The sequence below is a fragment of the Eumetopias jubatus genome, unplaced genomic scaffold, assembly GCF_037043125.1.
Source record: "Eumetopias jubatus isolate StellerSeaLion01/CBP00866 unplaced genomic scaffold, mEumJub1_p1.0 scaffold_4, whole genome shotgun sequence".
Taxonomy (NCBI): domain Eukaryota; kingdom Metazoa; phylum Chordata; class Mammalia; order Carnivora; family Otariidae; genus Eumetopias; species Eumetopias jubatus.
In genome coordinates, this window is record NW_028274810.1 from 166531595 (window position 1) to 166555636 (window position 24042).

General features: G+C 36.5%; 1 protein-coding gene across 6 annotated transcripts in view; it reads left to right on the forward strand.

The window, feature by feature from the left end:
• Window positions 1-24042, forward strand: part of STAU2 (staufen double-stranded RNA binding protein 2) — a 305497-nt gene that overhangs the window by 100757 nt on the left and 180698 nt on the right. For all 6 annotated transcript variants that reach the window (XM_088022799.1, XM_028109310.2, XM_028109331.2 and 3 more), the window contains 2 exons: window positions 22104-22263; window positions 23526-23633. In XM_088022799.1, the coding sequence (XP_087878925.1) occupies window positions 22104-22263; window positions 23526-23633 (268 nt within the window). The remainder of the gene's footprint in view (window positions 1-22103; window positions 22264-23525; window positions 23634-24042) is intronic.

Genomic DNA, 24042 nt, shown 5'->3' on the forward strand with positions numbered 1-24042 from the left:
ATATTCTTAGACTACTTCCCCTCTTTAATTTGAATGTTGCTACTAGTTTACTTTTAAGATTCTATTATGTATTCATTTTGGCAACTCTCTTCTTGTCTTTTAAGAGAATTGATTTCTTTTTGTAAATTTTATGGTTTAGTAAAAGTAAAAGTAATATCAAACCAGAGCAAGAATAATGGAATTATGGCTGTCTTGTTGAAAGTTACCTAAAACATGATGTTAAGAAGTAGCTTGAAATACGTAGATACCTGTAAGGTGCTTAAACATGTCCGTTTCAATATAACATTTTTTTTTAAAGATTTGTTTATTGGGGCGCCTGGGTGGCTCAGTCGTTAAACGTCTGCCTTCGGCTCAGGTTATGATCCAGGGTCCTGGGATCAAACCTGGCATCGGGCTTTCTGCTTCTCCCTCTCCCACTCCCCCTGCTTGTGTTCCCTCTCTCGCTGTGTCTCTCTCAGTCAAATAAATATATAAAATCTTATAAAAAATTATTTATTTGAGAGAGAGGGACGGCGGGGGGAAGGAGCAGAGGGAGATGGAGAGAGAATCTTTTTTTTTTTTTTTTTTGGAGAAAGAATCTTAAGCAGGCTCTGTGCTGAGCGCAGAGACCGAGACCGACATGGGGCTTGATCTCACAACCCTGAGATCCCAACCTGAGCTGAAACCAAGAGTCTGGACACTTAACTGACTGCGCCACCCAGGCGCCTCTCCCAGATCTTTTCATAATAAATTCTCCTTGTTATTGCAGATGAAACTGGGATCATGTCCTCCCTTCAAAGAGCATAGAAACATACACAGTCTCCATTGATTACAGAATTTCTGAGGATTCACAAGTTGTGGTCTTACTCCTTCGTTGGTATAGGTACAAAGATACATTGAGTAAAAAGCAGTATTAAAGTAGATTGGTAAGAGGATTTAAAACTTAAAGAAACCCAAAACCTAAAGGAGCTAGTAGAATTTATATATCATCACATATAGAAAGATTTCTATATTAAACTATAACACCAAGATGGATACATTCTAAAATCAGTTGAACTTTATGTAAAAAAAAAGTTTGAAATTCTACTTTTTTTTGGTTTTTGCACCAGAATAACAGTTACCATTCATACCAGTTTTTAGGAATTAAAAAATATATTGTGGCATTTTCTTCTGGAAATCATTTATATGTTCAACAAATAGTTTTTGTGTTCTCAAAGGTGGTTAGTTTCATTCAATTTGCCCAGGAATGTCAGAGGTACCCAATGAAGTTTTTGAGATAAATAAGCCATGGGATAGTGACAACATTTAACAATGTTTTGGAAAATATTAAGTCTAGAATTTTAGTGGATGTAACTGTGTTAAACTGCCAGTGAAATTGTAGTTATATGTGCAGTTACTCTTAAGTCTTTTTTAAAAACAATATTTCAAATGACTCAAGTAGTAGTTTTATGGTATTTAGTTGACTTAATTAATCAAAAAGTGATTTAAAAAAATCGGTACCTGCAATACTAGTCTCTCTTGGGATAGAATGGCTGTTATTTGAAAAAAGGAGGGGAGTTTGTTTCTTCTAGTCATAGAGGTTTGGGAAATGCTGAATCAAGGAAAGTTTAAATATTTTCTTTCTTTTTATTTATTTTTTAAGATTTATTTATTTGAGAGAAAGAGAGCAAGAGAACAGGGGGAGGGGCAGAGGGAGATAATCTCAAGCAGACTCCCCGCTGAGCTCAGAGCTGGACACGGCTGGATCTCACCACCCTGAGGTCATGACCTAAGCCCAAATCAAGAATCACATGCTTAGCCATCTGAACCACTCAGGTGCTGCTAAACATTTTCTTATTGTAGAACTTCTCAGAACTTTTACTTTTTATTATTTATGTATATTTTATTTTATTTTTTTGTATTCTATATAGTACACAATTTAAAAAATTTGAAAATTAATACATTGTGCCACCCCTGCATTCCAGCACCCATTCTGCCCTTATTAGTTTCATGCGTATCCTTTCAGGATATTCTCTGGCTATGGGTATATATTTACTTTAAGAAAGTATTATTCTGTGGCAGTATCCTCAATCTCTTTTTTAAATTTGAAATATGCCTTAAAGATCTTTCCATATTAGTATATAAAGAGCTACATCATCTTTTCTAACTTTAGTATGAAAATTTAGGAACGTTTAGTGGTGTAGGTCTATTTAATGCCTCAGCACATCTGTTACACTGTAGTTGTCATTGGTATTACATTTACATACATTATGAACCCCACAATATTATAATTTTGGCTTAAATAGTCTACATGTCTTAAAGAAATTAAAGGAAAAAATAGTCTTTTACATATATTCAGAAATTTACTGTATCTCATACATTCATTCCTGTCTGGAGATCCAGGTTTCCATTTCGCTTTACTTCCCTTTAGCCTGAACTTCCTTTAGCATTTCTGGTAGTACAAGTCTTCTGGCAATGAATTCTTTTAATTTTCATTAACTGAAAATGTTTTTATTTTGCCTTCATTTTTGAAGGATATTTTCAATGAATATAGAATTCTGAGTTGACAGCTTTTTTTACTTCTAGCACTTTAAAGATGTTCCACTGTCCTATGACTTATGTCTTAAGCCTTCTTGTCTCATTTTTTTTCTCATGGGAAGTCAACCATTTAGAAATAACTAAATAAAAATAAACAAACACCTTAACTCACTGACCTTGGTTGCTCTGAACCCTTCTCTGGGCCTTCAAGCTAGTAAGACTGTTTTCTGTTGGCATTTTAGCTGCTCCACATGGAATAGACTGGAACCTGCCCTCAAGTTGGAGCTGTTAAAAAAAGAAAGAAAGAAAAAGAAAGAGAGAGAGAGAGAGAGAAAGAAAGAAAAAAGAAAGAAAGAAAGAAAAACTCATTCTGTGCTGTTCCTTTTTCCAATGTTAACTACCACCCAATATCTGCCATTTTTGTTCACTCTTCAGTGCCTTCAGATTGTTGTTTTTTTATATTTTGTTGAGAATTTATAGTTTCTCACAAAGAATTGGTCCAATTAGAGCTTACTTGGCCATACTGAAAACAGGACAGCTGCTTATTTTAAGAACTGTTTAATATTCCACTGTGTGGCTGTTTTATAATTTATTTAACCAATTCTGTATTCACAGACATTTAGTTGTTTCAAATGTTTTTCTGTAACAATGTTGTATGTATCTTTGCACATACATTTTAGCCATGTGTGAGACATTCTTATAGGTACTTTGTATACATTAATAAATAAAAAGGACATTTCTGCCTTGATGAAGCTTACATTCTAGTTGGAGGATATGGAGAATAAAAAATAAATATAACAAATATGTTTTATAGTAGATTCAAAAGTAAGAAGTGCTGTGGACAAATGGAAAAGTAGAGCAGAATAAAGGGATGAAGATTGCAGTTTTAAGTAGAGAGATCTTATTGAGTAGATGAGCAAAGACTCTATGGAGGAGAGCAAGTGAGCTTTGAGGATGTCTGGGGGAGAAGTAAGAGATCAGCCACGGTGAAGGTCATAAGTGGAAACATGTCTGGTGAGTTTGAGAAGCAGGAAGGAGGCCAGTGTGGTTGGAGTGGAGTAATAAGTAAAGTATTGAGTGGCATGATTGAAGTCAGTGATACAGTTTGGAGCCAGACCTATGTAAAGCTGTATTAGGCCATTGTAAGGATGTCGTCTTTTATCTCTGGATGAGATGTAGAAGCCTTGCAGAGTTTTGAGCAAAATAGAGACATGATCTGACTTATATTTTGAAAGGCTCATTTTGGCAACTAAGAGAACTGTTAGGAGGTTATTACGATAATCCAGACTAGAGATGAAGCTATTTTAAATCTTTTGGGGTTTATTTGGCAACATAATTAGGTGAAAAAATGACACCTTTTTGGCATTTTAATTTATATTTTTTTATGAATGAAGTTGAGCATCTTCTCACATGTGTAAAAGTAGTTTTTTTTTCTATGAGTTGTGAGTTTATAACCTTTGCTTATTTTTCTATTGATTTAATCATCTTTTTCTTGCTGATTTGTATAAGTCAGCTGATTGCAGTGTGTAGCCAGGGGTGAAAACTACAGGTCTAATTTGTCCTCAGTATAACATGCAGCTGCCTCAAGGTCATTGATCACTCCAAATGTTAAAAAGTTCTTGGAGCAACCATCATAACTAGATTCACCCACTCCTAGCACACTCAGTCAGATCCCAGATGCATCTGTTTTTTACTTTTTATTTTTTTTATGAACTAACACTGTGTGTTTATGTACCAAGCATTTTCCCAACTTTTTAACATGAAATAGCTAACATTTGTAGCAGTGTATCCCAAAAGTAATATACATACCTGGAGTGATTCTAGCGATTAATGTAAAACAAATACAAAATTTTATACTTTAATAGTTATGTATTTGCTTAATTGTATAAAAATGACTTACACATCAAATTTATCTTTTCACAGACATTGCTAAACTTGAAGCAGAGTTACAAAGAATTTAAAGTTGACTCTTTTTTCCACCCATTTTGCCCATCCCCCCATCCTTTTATTTTGAACTCACCTTGTTGTGGGGCCTGATTTACTTTAATCCCACAAGCTAAGAGCCTGGCCCTTATTGGTCTAATTTTCCCCCTCCTAATCATTCATTCTCACATTGAGAGGACTATAGTAATAATAGTTTAGTGGTAGTCAGTCTACCTTTGTTTGAAACCTGGTTCCACCTGAACCAAGTTGCTTAACCTCTCTGTTCTTCAGTTTCCTCAGCTATAAAATGGAAATAATAATAGTACTTACCACTTAGGATTATAAGAGTTGCTGTCTGTGCAATGCTGGCATATAGAGTAAGTTAAAAGTTAGCCATGATTACTCCCTCAGTTCACAGCTATTATTGGACTCTTTAAGTGCTAATTACAATGCCAGTTACAAGACAGTAGGATTATAGTGAATAAGACTCCCTTTTTCCATGTGTATGAGCAGAAATCAGTCCCTTTATAGCCTCCCTAGAATACTGCTCCCAGAATAGTATGTCAGTCATTTACTCTAAACTATTTGCTTTATTAAAGAAATTATATGGTCTAATACAGGGTTCACAGACATTTGCAGGGGAATCCTGTCCTTAAACTTGGGAAGTAAAAGAATATACTTATTTTGATTTTACTAGAATTACATTTGATATAACAAGAGTCAAATGACAACTAAGATTATAAGTTTAGCTCTTCATCTAGTTGACTTCATCATAAGTTCACCAGCACTAAAGTGTTCAGTTTCTAACCAGAATTTCTTATGCACGTATGCGGTGATTTTGCTTCCTGAGAGATTACCATGGTCCTGTTCCTGTCAGTCTTGATCGCTTTCATGCTGTGGCATTCTCAGAGTCTACAATCTCTGATTACATTGCAGATTTCTCCTTGTCTAAAAGAAGTGTCATCCTCTTCATATAAGGTTGTAGAGTCTTATTTGCAAGCCTTTTCTTTGGTTCTCTTGCATGACTTTTTCAGGAGAATAACAAAAAGAATAATAAGTAAAATTTGCTCAGGATGCATTCTTACTTTACTCCCATGTGGGTCTCAAATTTTCAGAATTCTCTGTTGCTTCCTCAAATACTTTTGGAACATTATACACACTAGGTTTGAATGGCTTTTTGATTTTGCTTGACATCCTGTCTTATTAAGAATATATGGAAGGCTGTCCCCAAATCAGTAATGGCAGCAAGAGTTTTTTACTGTATTGAACTTACAGGTTGTCCACATACCCCATTGTATTTATTTATTTATTTATTTAATTTTATTATGTTATGTTAATCACCATACATTACATCATTAGTTTTTGATGTAGTGTTATATACCCCATTTTAAAACAAAAATAAAACTATGATATTTTCTTAAATCCAAGTAAGTTCTGTAGGTTGAGTTTCAATAGTCTAATGTAATAAAATAATCTTAATATCATGCCTAATATCAAGTATTTTTCACCCTTGTTTGCTTGCATAACTTTTCTCTCTTTTTCTCATCTCTCTTCTCATTGAGATGAAAGTGAGTAACTTCAACTGTTTACCTATTCTCTTTTACCTTTGGGTCAGATTTAGAATCTTAGGCAGTTTTAGATATATAATTATCTCAGGTATTATTCTTACCATGGCCTACTGCTCTTCTCAGTTTGTGTTTCCTGGGAGGTTATTATTCATTAATTTCCCTGGCTTTTTCTTGGCTTCAGTTAGCACAACCTTGACCCACTTGCTTTCTTTATTTCCTTATTATTTGTTGACATTCTCACATTCTCTGGCCAAGATGCACTTCTTCAAAGATAAAAGAGTTACTAGACTCCTACACTATGGTTGACTGGCAGGTCATAAAATAGTCCTCAGAGATAGAACATAACCCCAAACATGTATATAAATGTCTTTTAAGACAAAGAGAATTTTAAAAATTATAGTTAAACTAACATTATTCATTATTTTTGCATTAAATTTATCTGAAGGTTTATTTAGTTGGTTTTTACTGATTTTCATAATATCTGAACTTACCAATGTATCTTCTGAACATGCCTGATATTTTAAAGTGCATTGGCTTCTTGAATGATTGATGAACCAAATGTTAAGTTTTCCTAGAGAGCATGAAGTGGTGGTCTCTCTGGGGTGGTATGAGCACTGATGGGGAATGCCACCAAGCATGGGAATTGTAAAGCTAGAAATCTCCTAGCATAACTGCAGCTCTTTCCTGGTCCTCCCCTAGGCAGACATAATACTGTGGAGCTAGTGTCATGGTCCCTAGATTTGAGGAGCTGGTGGCAAAGCCCCTTGGGTATTAACAGGGAATAACAAAAAGCGCAAGAGGTGCTCAAGCATCATAGAAACATTGGGGGATGTTTAAGAAGGGTGATGGATTAGTTGCCAAGAAAGAAGGAAGGCAAACAATTACAATTTCCTATTATGACCTGACACAGTGTGTAATTTGTCTGGGGTTACATGGCCAGTGAATGACTGAGCTGGCCCTACAACAACGCAAGATTATATGTTTTCAAAGTTAATGCTTTTTCTGCTATACTTTGCTAGCTCATGTAAACATCTGCTCTTTGGAAATATTAAGATATCATGGCAGACTCATTTAAGAATCTCCTTAAAAACTATTTTGCTCACAGAAAAGAATTTGCAGTATGACTAAAATGCATTCTCTTATTCAAATTGTTTTTTTTTTTTTTTTAGATTTTATTTATTTATTTGAGAGAGAGAGCGTGCCTGCAAGTGGGTGGAGGGGCAGAGGGAGAGGGAGAGAGAGAATCTCAAGCAGACCCTACGCTGAGCACAGAGCCCAGCACAGGGCTGGATCTCAACGACCGTGAGATCATGACCTGAGCCGAATCAAGAGTTGGATGCTTAACCAACTGAGCCACCCAGGCATCCGTTATTCATATTGTTAATAGGAATCATAATCAGAGGTTAGAACTGTTAGCCTTTCATACTAAGTATTACTCAACGTATTTCCATGTATGGTAGTCAGACTGCATATCATTCTCATATTTTTACCAGTATTGTCTTACTTGTTGCTGTGTCAGGGACAGGTATTTTGCCTGAGGCAAAAATAAAGAAGTTTTGATGTCTTCAGCTTAGTGTCATCCTTGAATAAGACACAATTCACACTAACTTATTGATGAAAAGCATACCTCGATTATCTGCAGCAGTACAGGAAAAGGAGAGCATAGATAATTGCAGTCTGTGTAGTATTCCCCAGAGGATTTGTGCAGAAAAAAATAAATTACTTTAAATTACTTAGCATTACCTCAAAGTAATAGTAGTTAAAAGTAGAGAGTTTTCTAAAAGTCCCAGGTACTTTTTTGTTTTAGCAAAACTTACTTTTTATACTGCAAAAGGATCCAGGTGGTTGATCAGGTCCTTTTTCCATTTCTTTGAAAAGCAGTTTTGAGTCAGACGATGGTATTGGCTCCAACTAATCTGTATAATTCCAGTGCATCATCTGGTATGGATTATAATAAAATGTCAAAAGTGTGTTACCAAGAGCAGAAGATATTTTTAAGATCCTTAAAAGATTATTATCAATAATCTGATACTACTTGTATTGCTTGAATCTATCTGACAGCATATTTCCATGTGGCAATTCCAGCTAATAAATTATATTTCCACTTTCAGCTTCTATGGAAGTCACCCAAAATTCTGCATTTTTAAAAAATGATTGTGGGAATATGAAACAAATGGTTATCCATTTGTTTAATTTTTATTGCAGGTGAGAAGATGAAATGTATTTTATAAAATAGTTGATTAAATGTGTCTATTCCTTGGCATACATGTTTAGATGTTTAATTATAATTTTTATGATGTGTCAGAGCCAACATTTTCTTACAGAAATCCAACTCAAGATTTAGTATTGGGCAACAGTGGGAAAATGGGATTTAGTATAAAAATATTTGCTTTATGTAAACCTTTTTATGAATGTAGCTAATGCATAAGTGAAGTCAAGCTGTAAAAACAATTAGCTGGGAAAATGCCAAGTTAAGTTTTTTATATTCCAATGAATATCTGTTAACTACACATTATTGTTATTATTAAACTATATGCAAACGTACAACTAAATTCACTTAGATTCAGGTGAAAAAAGGCTAAGTACTAGAAATATACAATAAGTATAATTACCATTTACATCTCCAAACAAAGCACATTAATCTTTCTGCAGTACCGCTGATGTAATGTCTCCTTACTTTTGGGAGTATTTGAAGTGGGCAAGCATCCAAAGTTGATAGTGAATTCTGATCAGCAAAGGCACTGGAATAGATGTCTGGGCTGGACATTGTAACAAAGCAAACAATTTCTAAAGCTCTTGGAAGATTCTACACCATCATCCATTGGAATCTCTTATTCTAGACATTACAAAATTAATTTATCCAAAAAGGCTGTGAAACTTCTTCTAAAAATACAATCTGATATGTTTGTATTTTTTTTAAATTTAAACTTCTCAAAGGCATATACTTTTGATCTTAAGTTAATGAGGAAACAGAGCATTTAAAATATTTTCTAGAACCAATTTTAGGAACCATTTTGTTATTGAAAGGACTTGAGTGATTCTCTCCAGTTTTTTATAGAACATTCTCAGACAGCCCTTAACCAAAGATGATCTGTTGATGGAACTGAATAATGAGAATCTTCTTACAAGTCAAAGAAAAAATAAGCCATATTTTCTTTAATTTTCTCAAAAATTTTTTTACCTTTTGACACTCCACACCCATAACTTTCTTAAATTTAAAAATCTGCCATTAGACTACTAGCATGTAGTATTTAGTGAATACATATTAAAAACTTAAAATTATATTTCTTTAAAACATTTTACTAATGTTTTTGAAGTGTAGAGTGTACTTCAAATGCACATACATATATTTCTATTTGAAAATACACACATATTATGCTATTTCATGAAAAATACAGTAATTTCTTTCCAACTTTGCCACTTGAATAAGATTGAGAAAGTTGATACAGACAAAAATCTTTCATATCACTGATGAGTCCTAGAGAACTAAGTCTTCTTACCCAAAGTGCTTATAGATCTAGTAGTTGGAACTTAAATCCGGTTGATCTTACTGTAAATCTAAAAATCTTTTCCTCTATTCACACTCTCTCTTAGTGCTTATTTACTCCAAGTTTATAAAAAGTACTTTAGATAAACATTTTTAATTGTATTTTTTAAAATGCTAAGTTATCTTTATTACATTCAAGATAAAAAGCTTCTAACAGATTAAGCAAGTAACCTGTAGAATACAGACTCTTAACTAAGGCATGATGCCTAGAACAGCATATCCCAAGGTGTGTTTCATAGAATACACATGATCGTTCACTAATCAGGAGGTTTTGTTACCAAAAACATTTAGGAAACACTGTATAGTATATTTTTCTCTTGAAGACACTATAATAAAACAAAGCCTGTGAGAAGGTAAATTCAATTTAGTAATATTATATTTATATTAATAGATACCATGAAAATTAATTATTTATCCAATACAAGAAGTTAGAGAAGGAACAAAATAAGTCTGAAGGAGGAAAATGAATGCAGAAATAGCTTAATTAGAAAACAGAAGAAAAATAGAAAAAATATACAGAATGCAACATCTTGTACTTAGGGAAAACCAATAAAATACTTAAATATGTAATCTAATCAAAGTAAGCAAATATGAATGCAAAGCACAAATATGCAAAATATAGTCTGATGATGGGAGAGGTCTGATGCACAGGAAATGAAAATTCTCATAAAGGACTACTTTGTTCAACTCATGGAAAAGTATTTCAGAACCTGGGCAAACTGGGTGATTTTGTAGGAAAATATAAACTACCAAAAAAGATCCATTGAAGTAGAACTAAAAGGACAAGTAGTCACAGCTAGTTACCATTAGCTCCTCTGCCACCCTGGAGAAAAGCACTTGGCCTAGACGGTATCACAGAGAAATTTTATTGAACCCTTGAAAAATAGGAAACACATTATTTTAGGCAATCAAAACTTGTCTTACTGTCTAGCTCAACAATGCCAGTTTAAAAAAAACAACAACAACAAGAAAGACTAGAGCTTCAGATCAGTAGTATTTATAAAATATCAGTGGAAAAATCTAACTGGAATATTGGCAAACAGAATTTGGCAATTCATTGAAAGAAAGAAGAACCAGCTTAACCAAGTAGGATTTATTCCAGGAATGCGAAATTGTTTCACTTTTAGAAAATAAGTTAATAAAAAACACCTTATTAAGAGATGAAAAGTAAAAATTGTTAACTACTCAGATGCTGAAAAGATATTTAAAAATTTATTCTTGACTTTGAAAACCCAATATATTATGAATTGAATACTTCTTTAATATTGTAAACTCTATACTCTGTTGATGCACACACATTCTCTCTCTCTGACACACATACTCCCCTCCTATCCCAACCCAGCCCAGTAGCCAGCATTATGCTTAATGAGGACATACTAGCCACGTTTCCCATAAAGTGAGAAACAAGACAGGAGCATTCATTATCAACTGCTATTTAGTTTTCTTTTAGAGGTTTGGGTCAATGCAGTTAGGGGAAAAAAAGAATAATGTTTGGAAAGAAATATGAAATACTACCTTTTTTGGCGGAACAAATATAATTGTTTACTTGGAAAGTTGCAAGAGAATCAATTAAAAACCTACTGGAGGCGACAAAAGAAATTAGTAAGGGAGATGAGTACAAAGTTAGTATGCAGGAATCAGAGCTTTCGTATTCACAAACAAGGGAAGGGAAGAAGACCCAGGGTCTTCAGCATGCATAAAAATCACTGAGGCTGTGCTAAGAATGTAGACTCCTGTACTCCACCCAAAGAGTCTGGTCAGTCTTGAGTCTGGATTGTAACAGTGTTCCAGACCCCACTAGCAGGACCCTAATGCTTTTTGTGGGGGACCTGCACTTTGAGAAATGCTGCCCTGAGGAACCCAGCCCCATTCTTGTGCCATCACTCCTAATTTACTGTTAGCTTCCACATCGCTGACTGTGGTGCCAATTATTTACCTATCTCAGGTGGTGCACTGCGGTAGCCAGACAGGTACGGTGACAGCACACCCTGGAAGGAGAGCCCCCCGACAAGGTTGCCCTGCCAAGAACCCTTCTGTACAGTTACCAAGTGGAAGCACCTTCAAAACTGCTGTGCTTGTCAGCCACCACCGGGAGGCACATCTTGCTGGCTCTGCTACATGCCATCCACCTAGGGGGTCGGCAGGAAATAGGGGGTATCCTCTGTTACCTGTGCTTCAGGAAAACATTGAGCAGAACCTCCAGGTGGTTGCAGCCTTTACTACTGTGGAGTCCAAGGGGCTGTGTTTCACTGGAGTTTCTCACTCATTTCTCACTGGTCTCTTGTCACTTAATTCCTGTGTTCTCTAGTTCCTCCCAGCTTGAACAGTCCTTGTTAAAACTAACTGGTTAAGTTCAACTCCTCTGACTGCACTTGTACCCAGGAAGCTACAGAAAGATATAACTATGCTGACTGGGCCCATATTGAAATAGTGCCTGTAGTCCTTAAGTGGGCTTTCTGCAATCCTACTATATTCTCCTAGGCAGTTCAGCCTCCTGTGTTCAGAGATGAGTTACTTCAACTATGTGGTGGCCTGCCAACTGCTCTCTTCTTACCTCTTTGGGCAAACAGCAGTGAGAAACTTACCGTGTCACTTCCCTGATTAAAACCCTCTCATGGCTTCAACCACACATGGAATTGAATTCTGATATGCTGCCTGGCTACTTCTCAGATCTAGTTTCCTACCGCTCACCTCTTGACTCACTGCTTTCCAGATACAAGAACATTTGCAGTTTTTAAAAAAATGGCTGTATGCGGGCACCTGGGTGGCTCAGTTGGTTAAGCGACTGCCTTCGGCTCAGGTTATGATCCTGGAGTCCCGGGATCGAGTCCCACATCGGGCTCCCCGCTCAGCGGGGAGTCTGCTTCTCCCTCTGACCCTCTTTCCTCTTGTGCTCTCTCTCTCTCATTCTCTCTCTCAAATAAATAAATAAAATCTTTAAAAAAAAATGGCTGTATGCTATCCCTGCAGGGCCTTGGCACTTGCTGTCCCATTTGCTTGGAACACTTTTTTCCCCTCTATGCCTGGAATTCTCACTCCATTCACCTCTTTATTCAGACATCACTTCTTACAGAATCTGTTACTCTGTTCTCTTCCTCTGCTTTACTTTTCTTCTAATGCATCTTACCAGTCAAAACTGTTTTATTCATTGATTGATTGTGTCCTGAGGGCAGTCCACATCCCAAGGGACTAAAATAGTCCATGGCATGAATTAGGCCCTTAATAAATATTCATTGAATTAATTTAATTCACATACCCTCTGGCACTCAAACAAGGGCAGCAGAAGACCAGCTCATTAATTTCCAAGAGTGCAGAAGGGAGGGATGCTTCTTGTTCCCTTGCCCCTGCCCTGCCCCCATTGGATAGGCTAATTTCTGGGAGTCTGCCAAAAATGTAAATAGGAATATGTGAGATCACCTATGAAGACTGTTTTGTCTATGAGAAGATTGAACCCTAGGGAGGATCAGCATTTTTTTTTATTGAGGCCAAATTCACAATAACATAAAATTTACCATTTTTACTATTTTAAAGTGTACAATTCTGTATGCTGTGAATTACTACATTCATATTGTTGTACAATGATCACCACTATCTAATTCCAGAACATTTCATCACCCCTAAAAGAAAATTCATACCATTAACAGTTACTCTCCATTTTCTCTCTTCCCAGCCCCTGGCAACCACTAATCTACTTTTGTCTCTGTGGATTTGCCTATTCTGGACATTTCAGCTAAATGGAATTATACAATATGTAGCCTTTTGTGTCTGGCTTTCACTTAGCATAATGTTTTCCAAGTTCATCCACATTATACCAGGTATCACTACTTCATTGCTGTGTATGGTTACACAGTACTCCATTTTAGGACCTTTGGTTTATTTCCACCTTTTGTCTATTATGGGTAATGCTGTGACCATTTGTGTACACATTTTCGTTTTAGTGCCTTTTTAAAAAAAAATTTTTTTTTTTTGGTTGGGTTTTTTGTTGTTGTTGTGGTTTCGAGAGAGAGAGCGAGCCAGGGAGGGGAGGCGCATGGGGAGAGAGAGAGAATCTCAAGCAGGTTCCATGCTCAGCTTAGAGCCTGATGTGGGGCCTGATCTCAGGACCCTGAGATCATGACCTGAGCTGAAATCAAGAGTCAGACACTTAACCCACTGAGCCACCCAGGCACTCCTGAGTGCCTTTTTAAAATTTCTCTTTGGTTTATGTATATATCTAGGAATGGGACTGCTGGGTCAAATGGTAATTCTGTTTAATGTTTTAAGGAACTGCCAGACTGTTTTCCACAGTGGCTGCCTGACTATGGCCATCCTACTGGGTGTGAAGTTGTATGTCATTGTGCTTTTGGTCTGCAGTTCCCTAATGGAACATCAACATTTAGGCACAGGCTTCAGAAAGGTTAAGAGAGGAGACAAAGAATGAGAGAGAGGAGTAAGACTGTAGCCAGCAGGGTCTCCTGGACTTACAGTGCCCCCAAGAATTCTCTTTGGTAATCAGTGTGACCGTTGGTTTCTTTTTTTTTTTTTTTAATATTTTTTATTTGAGAGAGAGAGCATGAGCGAGGTGAAGGGCAGAAGGAGAAGCATACGCCCCGCTGAGCAGGGAGCCCAATGTGGGACTAGATCCAGAGATCCCAGGATCATGACCTGAGCCAAAGGCAGACACTTAACTGACTGAGCCACCCAGGAGCAGGTGCCTGTGACCATTGGTTTCTTATGTCTAGTTTGATTTAAATTGCCTTAAATGCCAAGCCTGGCGTGACCTTTCCATAGTTTATAGTTAGTACTTCTGCAGTTTATGGTGCTCATTTATCTACTTCATCCACAGACAACATACTGTAGAGGTTAAGATCATGAGCTCTGGAGTGAGACTGCTTGGGTTTAAATGTTAGCTCAAGGAGGGGTGGCCTTGGGCAAGTTAAATATCTCCTCTCATTTCCTTATGTGTCAAATGGAGTTGGGCTTGTTATGGTGACTGAGATTAGTATGCACAGTGCTTGGAAGAGTGCTTGACACATAGTGAGTGCTTTGTATGTTTTTGTTGTAATCATCATAATGCTGATGTTGATGATGGTGATGATGATTTATCTAGATAACCATTTAGGAAAGGGGCAAGGATAGGTTTATGCTGGATAGAAGTATAGGCTTTAGACTGGTGGGTGGTGTATTTAAAACACACGGGCTCTTTGATAACATGCTGTGCTTTCCATAGTCTTATTGTGGTACTAGTATCAGTGACATAGTACAGATTGTTTACTTCTGTGGATTATATTCTGTATTCCACAGGTCATTCTACTAATTTATCAAATTTACATTTGGAACACAGATTTACCATTATTTGGATGGGGCCTAGACTTATTTCAGTTTCTTTCTTTCTTTCTTTTCTTTCTTTCTTTCTTTCTTTCTTTCTTTCTTTCTTTCTTTCTTTCTTTCTTTCTTTCTTTCTTTCTTTCTTTCTTTCCTTTCTTTCTCTTTTTCTTTTTCTTTCTTTTCTTTCTTTCTTTCTTTCTTTCTTTCTTTCTTTCTTTCTTTCTTTCTTTCTTCTTTCCTTTCTTCTTTTTTGGTTTATACTCCAGTACAATCATTATTTTTAAAAATTTGAAATTATGAAAGAGATCATCATTTATAATTCTGTCACTTCAAAGCATCCTACCCTAGTTTCTAGTACCTATCTTTTTGTATTTTCCCCTGGACATTTTAAACATAATTATAATAATTCTACAAATAGAATAGACTATCCTTACCCTCTTTAAAGCTTATTTTCAGCTGCCCTGTGAATCTTTTTTAATAGGTCCTAATTTTTGAAATTCCTTAAGACTTAACATTTAGATCCCATAAAAGATATATTTCCAAAATTTATAGATGTGAATAGAGAAAGAACCCTCTCCTATCTAGACATTTTATATACATACAAGCTTGAAAGTGTGCCAAGGACTATTTTATAGCTTTATGATAAAACCTATTATTTTTCTATAGCAAGTAAAAAGAATGCTTAGCAGTGCCAAAATGTGTACAAAGAGTCAAAATAATCAACATGTCATTTGAATTCTAAGTTTTGGCCTTGAGAGGTCTTTAAACATAGATTCTGCAAATATTTTACAGATAAGTAAACTGAGATAGAAAGATTAAGTGACATTTCTGTTTTCAGTCAATGTTAGAAATAAACACAGAAATCCAAAGTCTCTCCTTATTAGATAAGAAGATAATTTGTTCAGATATTTTAGGACATAAACCTGTAGAGGAGATATGAATGCTTTAGCTGTGTTGAGATTTATGAATAATGCTATCAAATAAAATGAGGCAATTATTTTCAGTTTTTAAAAGTTCTCATGTTATTTGGAATATGTCTTTCTCACCTTGTAAAAATGATACTTAGGAAAGTGGAGATGTTAGGGAATAAGGCAGTCACCAGATGGTAGGGAGGACACATGGCTTTTAGTTGTTCAGACTCATACAAAAGGAGGCTACAAAGAGGGCATTAATGAAGTAACCTTAGGGAGGATGGCAAGGGTAGATGGTATGGAAACTTGTCATAACCGACAATCAGATTAGAAGTATAAGACTATGTATGTTCTTACAAGAATACTTACATAAGAATGTAAAATCTTCCCTTAACTCAAAAATCAAAGCAAGACTGTATAAGGAATGTCAAGTGTTAATTCAAAGGAACCAAATATACATCCTTTCTTTTTTGCTGTGTTGACTTGTGATGTCTTGAAGATAGGCCAAATCTAAAGACTTTTTTGGGGATCTAAAGAAAGGGAAGATTTTATTTTATTTTATTTGAAATTTTATTTGTTTATCTTTGTAAGACTTCCAGTGGACAGAAGGCAAAGAGGCATGGGAGGGGATAAGGCCTTAGAAGCAACCTTTATAAAATTTAGACTATTAGCAGTGTGACACACGATGCCCATTATTCTGACTTTTCACCCTTGATAAGTTACTCACTTGTGTCTCTTTTTTGATCCTGCTTGACTTGACATAACATAAAAACATAGGATTTCATTATAGAGTTCTCTTTGTTTCAGCAGCTATTAAGTAAAAGCCTCTGCAGTCTATCAGTGGACCTTTGGTTTAGGTTCTCTAGCCTACCAAGGACGTAGCCCGTTTAATAAACAAACGGAAACACAAAAATAGAAGAGGATAAAGCAGATTTTTAGGAAATGACTTAAGAGCTTCCTGAACTCTGAAGTTAGATAGACTTCAGTTTGACTCCTCCATTTTGTTGGGGACGTTTGTTACCGCTCACGATGACCATGGGGACATCTGTCTCTCCTGGCTACTGTGAGGTTAAATGAAAGAGAGCTCGGAAACCTAACCATGGTGCTATAGGAATGTATGCGGTCCCTTGCTTACGTGGAGCTTGAAGTCATCTCAAATCACATAAGCTGTATTGTGGGCTACAGTGATACCACGGAGCAGTGGTTCTCAGACTTTTAGTATGAAAGACTCCCCAGAGAATCTTATTAGAGTGAAGGTTCTTGTTCTGTCCCCAGAGCCTGATTCAGCAGATCAGGGGTGGAGCACAGGAATGTACATTTTTAACAAGCACTGAGGATAATTCTGATGATGGGATCGCACTTTGCAAAATACATTTTGGAGGCTGTGGGTAGAAGCCCTTTGAACCTGAAACTTTAATAGCCTGGATGGATTAGTTTTCATGGCCCATCTTTTAACAGTAATAACTATGGGAATGTAAACATTGACCACAAAATTGTCATTGAGAAAAATCATTCAAGAATAGCAATGTAAGATTAGGTCAATATCTGCTAATTTTTAGAAATATGTATATCACTTGTTAAAAGTACTTTTTCCTAATCTCAGGAAACAAACTGAGGGTTGCTGGAGTGGTGGGGGGGTGGGAGGGATGGGGTGCCTGGGTGATAGACATTGGGGAGGGTATGTACTATGGTGAGTGCTGTGAATTGTGTAAGACTGTTGAATCACAGACCTGTACCTCTGAAACAAATAATACATTATATGTTAAAAAAAAGAAGAAGATAGTAGGAAGGGAAAAATGAAGGGAGGGAAATCAGAGGGGGGACAAACCATGAGAGACTGTGGACTCTGAGAAACAAACTGAGGGTTCTAGAGGGGAGGGGGCAGGGGGATGGGTTAGCCTGGTGATGGGTATTAAAGAGGGCACATACTGCATGGAGCACTGGGTGTTATACGCAAACAATGAATCATGGAACACTACATCAAAAACTAATGATGTAATGTATGATGATCAACATAACATTAAAAAAAAGGTACTTTACCAAAAGTGAGCTTAATGTTTGAAATAAATTACAGAAAAGAACTTCTCTTTAGAACACATCAACCTTCAAAGTTAATAAACTTTGAGTGTTTCTTTAGCAAAGGAAACAAATATTTAGAGTCCAGGACCTAACATACAAAGAGACTTTTCTGCATCACCTCTCCTATAATTGAGTCTGGGTGCCATTATTGAGGGTACTCTGGCTAATCTTAATTGTTGTGATGATATGAGGAGATATGATATATAAGGTGATCAAACCACATGGGGTAGAATATTAAGAACCATTGTTAAGTTAGAGGATGGAATGAAATGAGAACGAAACAAGTCAGGCATTTGGTCTTAGTATTTCCTGTTGTTAGTGCTAGAATAGTTTACTTTTTCTGTTAAAAGACAACAAATCTAATTTTTCCTCTGATAGTTATACAGTATAATGCACATATACATATGTATCCACATATACATATATAGAGCCATGTTTGATGGCCAAAAAGGAAGAGGCCCCAAGGGCTCTTTAGTGTGCAATTAATATTTTGGTCAGAAAATCAGCAGATTGTTTCAGTATGGTTATGTGTTATGACATCATATTCCAGTAAAGTCATAATGAACAGAAATTTTGTTTGTCTCTGTGGCAAACCGAAATGAGTTTTGTAATTGTCAGCAGGCCTTAGCGATTACAGTGGCGCCCACTCCCTCTACTGTAGTTAAAGGTCTGTTAGCATTCCAGTTGTGGACCTCTGTTTTCAGAAGTGTATAATTAATTGTAAACATTTGCTCTATGGTGCAAGCTTGCCATATAAGATCTTAGTACAGAAGTAAATTTCTGATTTCAGGTTGTCTGTTTTAAAGTTTTATAGTGGCACGAGTTAAAAATATGCACGGAGTTCTGTGTAGGTGGAATACTGAATTTTGTGGTATACAATATGAAGATAACCTGCATTTAATGTATTGGTCTGTTAAAATATCTGCATTAAAGGGGATCTAAAATAATAGGAAAGTGCACTTCAGGAATGCAGTAGGAAAATGTGCACCTCAGTGTACTACTTATTGTAATCAAAGAGCAAAACAGATTGTGGTTTTTAATGCTTTTTAATCTTTGCATATTAAAAGTCTTTTACCATAAGTGGTTTTTTCTTCCTTTAACTTTTTTATATTTGCCAATTAAAAATGAGAACCTATGACATAATAAAAACACACTTAAAATGCTTTATCTTAAAACAAAGTAATAGAAAACTGTGGGCCAAGAAAATTGACTTTAAGAATTTAAAACAGCGACTGTTTCTTTTTTTTCATACTCTGGATTTCTCCACGTTTGACACTGTTGATTTCCCTGACATTGTGCGGTAATCTCTTTTCTAACTCTGACCCTCTTTCATCTCCTTCACTGCTGTCTATTATTTCCCCTGCCTTTTGATCACAGGCCTCAATCAGATCCCAGCCTTAGGCTCTCTTTTTTGGTTCCTTTACACTTACCCTTTCCAGGTGCTTATCCACTCACATGGTTTCAATTACTGCCTTCCAAATCTGTATCTTCAGTGCTGATGTACCTTTCTAGTCCTTTACCTTCTGTAAAACTTCCCTGATTAGTCCCATCTGCCTGGTGAATTCTTACACAATGGGCTCCGTCCAGTTTATCTCAGGGTGAATATGGGACACTGCTCTTTGGCTGCTCAGTAATCATACAGAACTCAGTAGGACTTCAGTTGGACTTCTCTTTGCTTGGAACCGACATTTTTCAGCACTGGTGTTATTTTAACTTAATTTTTGGTATTACATTGTATATCCACCATTGCATCACAATCATTCCTTTTCAGTTTTGTTAAATTGCCCAATTCAGTGGTCTTAGTTCGCGGTCATCATTTTCCTTGACCTGTGAGTATAATTTGACACAGTTGACCCCTCTCTCCTCCTAGATAGATTTTTTTTCCCATTTGGCTTTCAGGAAGGACACGATGCTTGCCTGGTTTTTCTCCTGTTACTCTTTCCCACAGTTCTCGCTGTCTTGTGGCTTTGAAGCTTTTATTTATTTTTGCGAGAGAGAGAGAGAGAGAGATTGAGAGAGAGAATAAGCACGGGGGTGGGCACAGGGAGAAGCAGACTCCCCACTGCAAGGAGCCTGATGTGGGACTTGATCCTGGGACCCTGGGATCATGACCTGAGCCAAAGGCAGATGCTTAACCAAGTGAGCCACCCAGGCACCCCTGTCTTGCGGCTTTAAATACCATATATATATATATATATATATGATTCCCAAATTTTATATTCACTTTGGACCTCTTTCCTGGAGTCCAGACTCAGAAATCTGACTATTCACTTGACATCTCCACTTGGATGTCTAAACAGGCTGAATAATTTAACATTTCCAAACCAGAGCTGCTGATATGCATGCCCAAAAAATAAATCCTTCTGCATGCAGTCTTCACCAGTTCACTATGGGTACTCTGTCTTCCACTTGTTCAGCTCAGAAACCTTGGGATCATCCTTGACTCCTCTTTCATGTTCCATAACTAATCCTTGGGTAAACCCTATCAGCTCTACTTATTATTAGTATTTTTTTTGTTGTTTAAAAGATTTTATTTATTGAGAGAGAGAGAGTGCATGTGCACTGGGGCAGGCAGGGGCAGAGGGAGAGGGAGTGGGAGAATCTCAAACAGACTCTCTGCTGAGTACAGAGCCCAGCGCAGGGCTCAATCCCATGACCCTGAGATCATCACCTGAGCTGAAATGAAGAGTCGGATGCTCAATTGACTGAGCCACCCAGACACCCCCTATCAGCTCTACTTTTGAAATTCATTCAGAATCCAACTGCTTCTCATTACTTGTATTGCTGCCACCTCAGTTCAGGCCCCTGTTGCTTTTCTCCTGTATTTTTGTAGTAGTCTCTTGATAGATCTCCTTGCTTCCATTATCATTTGCCTACAGTCTGTTCTCAACATAATAGTCAGGTGATCCTTCCAAAATGTAAGTCAGATATGTTGCTCTCTTCCAAACCTTCTAGTGGCTGGCCATTTCACTCAGGATAAAAGTCAAATCCTTACAATTTCTAGGTAAGGCCCTATGGAATCTGGCTACTTCTGTTCATTTCTTAACTTTTCTTTCCTCATCCCTCCACTGTAGCCAAATAGGCATCTTCTGAATCACTTGAACATGCTTGGCACACTGCTGCCCCAGGGCTTTTGCACTTGCTATTTTTCTCTGCCTCAAGTGCACTGTTCCAGATATCTGGGTGGCTTCCTCCCTCACTTATTTTAGGTCTTTACACAGTTGTCATCTTTTCAATGAGACCCTCCCTCCCTGGTCACCCTGTCTAAAACCCACCTCCCTGACACATCTGACCTTTCCTTTTTCTCTTTAACTTAGATCTCTAACATGCTAGATATTCTGCATATTACCTTATTTATTATCTGTCTTGCCCAGTACAATGTGTTTTTGTTCATTGTCATATTCCCTCGTCATAAAGAATATCCTCCATAAATAATTGTTGAATTAATCATTTTATTGCATATCCTCTTAATTTTTTCTTCTTAATTTCTTCTAGTTTGTTCTTTCTTCATTCGACCCTGTTATCCCCTCATATTTGCATCACTGCTTTCTAGTTGTGACTCCTTGCTTCAGTAGTTAAACACAAACCTGCTAAAAAATTTTCTCTTTAAGTATGTTTTATTATAATATTGCTTATCTGCTCAAGAATTGGCTTACCTCCCCATTCTTTCTTAGGTTCAGTCTGATCTTATTACTTGGCAAAGTACTTATTCCTTTGGAATGGAGTAGTAGCTCCATCTCTCTGCCTCCCCCATGTCTAGCCATAACTGTCTTCTGCTGAAGTCACCGTCCTCTGCATGCTGTCCGCTTGCCTGTCTCCTGCCTCTGTTGTGGCTCCCTTCAGCACCAGACCATTTGGCTCACATCTGTCAAAATCTGACTGAAAACTTCTTACTAAAAGTTTTCCGTGATATAATGGAATAATTTTTACCATATTATGTTTAATATTGTTTTCTATGATATGCTTTTCATGGAGAAATAGATCTATAGTTGCATTGACTCATATTTTATTGTTTATAAATACCTTCGTGAAGTTAATACTTGATTGGGGTCATGTTTTCTATAATATGCTTTTCATAGAGAAATAGATCTGTAGCTATATTGACTCATATTTTATTGTTTATGAATACATTCATGAGGTTAATACTTGATTGGGGTGAATAAGTATAGTACATTATATGGTTGCTATCATTTTGAAGAAAACAAATGTTACTCATGATTACAGAATGGTTGTATTGAACTACCATTAATATTTTTTATTTTCTTATTTTAGGTATCATTGCCCAATGCCCAAGATCTTTTATGTTCAGCTGACTGTAGGAAATAATGAATTTTTTGGGGAAGGAAAGACTCGACAAGCTGCTAGACACAATGCTGCAATGAAAGCCCTTCAAGCACTACAGAATGAACCTATTCCAGAAAAATCACCTCAGGTATGTTACTGCTACCTGTGACAGTCTCTTCCTTATAGTTCCCCAGTGAGATTATTGACAAGACAGATAAATGCATTTCTATAAATAAAAGAGATAATTTCTCCTGATAGGAAAGAATGTTAGAGTGGTGACCTGCTATGATTTGCTTCTCAGATCACCTGTCTACTCTACTAGACTCGTGTGTTCCTGTTAGGATGACCTTACCTTTGAGGACTTTGGTTCACCTATGGAGTTTACTTCTCAGGCAGCACAGGATTTGGGGGTGTGAACAAGGAAGAGAAATAGCACTCATTTACCTTTCATTTAATGCTGTGTTTATTGAACAGAGATTACATTGTGTTCATTTAGAATCAAGGAGTTTAAAGTGGAAGAGATTTTCGTGGACTTTTTTCAGTCCTGTCTTATTTTACAGACCAGGATATCAAGGCTGATCTTGAGTAATTGCACCCATTTCCCATGGCTTCAGCTGCCTTCTCTGTTGATTTCAAAATAGTATCTCTGGCTCGGACATGCCTTATAAGTCACCTCCTTATTGAGTTCTCCACTTAGTTATTGCACACTGTTCTGTCCAGCTCCTCCATTTCCTCTGCTCTCAAACCTCTTGTCCTCCCATCTGAGATGCATCTTAGTTAATGGCTGACTTCGGTATTTTTCTCCTTGTACACTTTCATTATGACTCTTACCTGTTTTCACACTAAGTCATAAGTTTCTTGGCAGTAGGAATACTGTCTCTTGATCTTTTTATCTCTAATACCCTGTGTTCAACATATATGAATCTCTTCAGAAGTATGTGTTAAAGAAGTGAATAACTAAATTGGTGCCAAAGCCAGAGATAGAGCTCCAGAATCCTGATTTGCATCTTATAAGCTTTCTATAGTTTAGTCTTTACAGAAGATTAAATAGCATATTAGAATATCAGGGAAAGTGTTGTGTTTGGGGGGTGGGGGATAGACATCTCTAAAGAGAATTGAGTCTGGGGACATAGTATAAACTCAAATTAGTATATGGTTGAGTAAAAGATTTCCACACTCAGCATTTATTCTTCCACTTTGAGCAAAAAAAAAAGAAAAACCCTACAAATTAAATCACAAAATGCCTCGCAGCAAAGCCCACAACTCCTGTGGTTATATAGGAATCCACAAGATACAGTCTCTGGTTTCTTGTTTCTTACTGTATTTTAAATAGGCCCTCTTGATTGTAGAATATATGTACAGTTTGTTACAAAGTGAAGATTCATCGTCATCCTATTTTTTGTGATTTAGAATGGCGAATCAGGAAAAGAAATGGATGATGACAAAGATGCGAATAAATCTGAGATCAGCTTAGTGTTTGAAATTGCTCTGAAGCGAAATATGCCCGTCAGTTTTGAGGTATGTGCTCAGTAGCGATCTTCCCTTTCTCTCCCCCTGCTCCTCACTATTTAAAATAAACAAACAAATTAATTAACCAGCGTACTAGTATCCTGAAAGAGTTAATGTGCTTCCTTATGTTCAGATTCTCCATCATGAAATCATATAGGCCCTGGGGAAAATAGAACTTACTATAGTATCATGGATTTCTGCTGATTTCTTTGGCTTTTCTGTATTAAATAATTTGTATATATGATGTTTTAATTTTCATCATAACATTTTGTGAGTATAAGATAATTTGTAGTAAGCTTTGGTGTTTTTAATGGGATTAAATTGAAGGTATTCAAGTTAAAAGTGACATGTATATATTACTACTAAATTCTTCTAAATTTGTGGAATCAAAATAGGTTTAAATTTAACTTTTACTAAT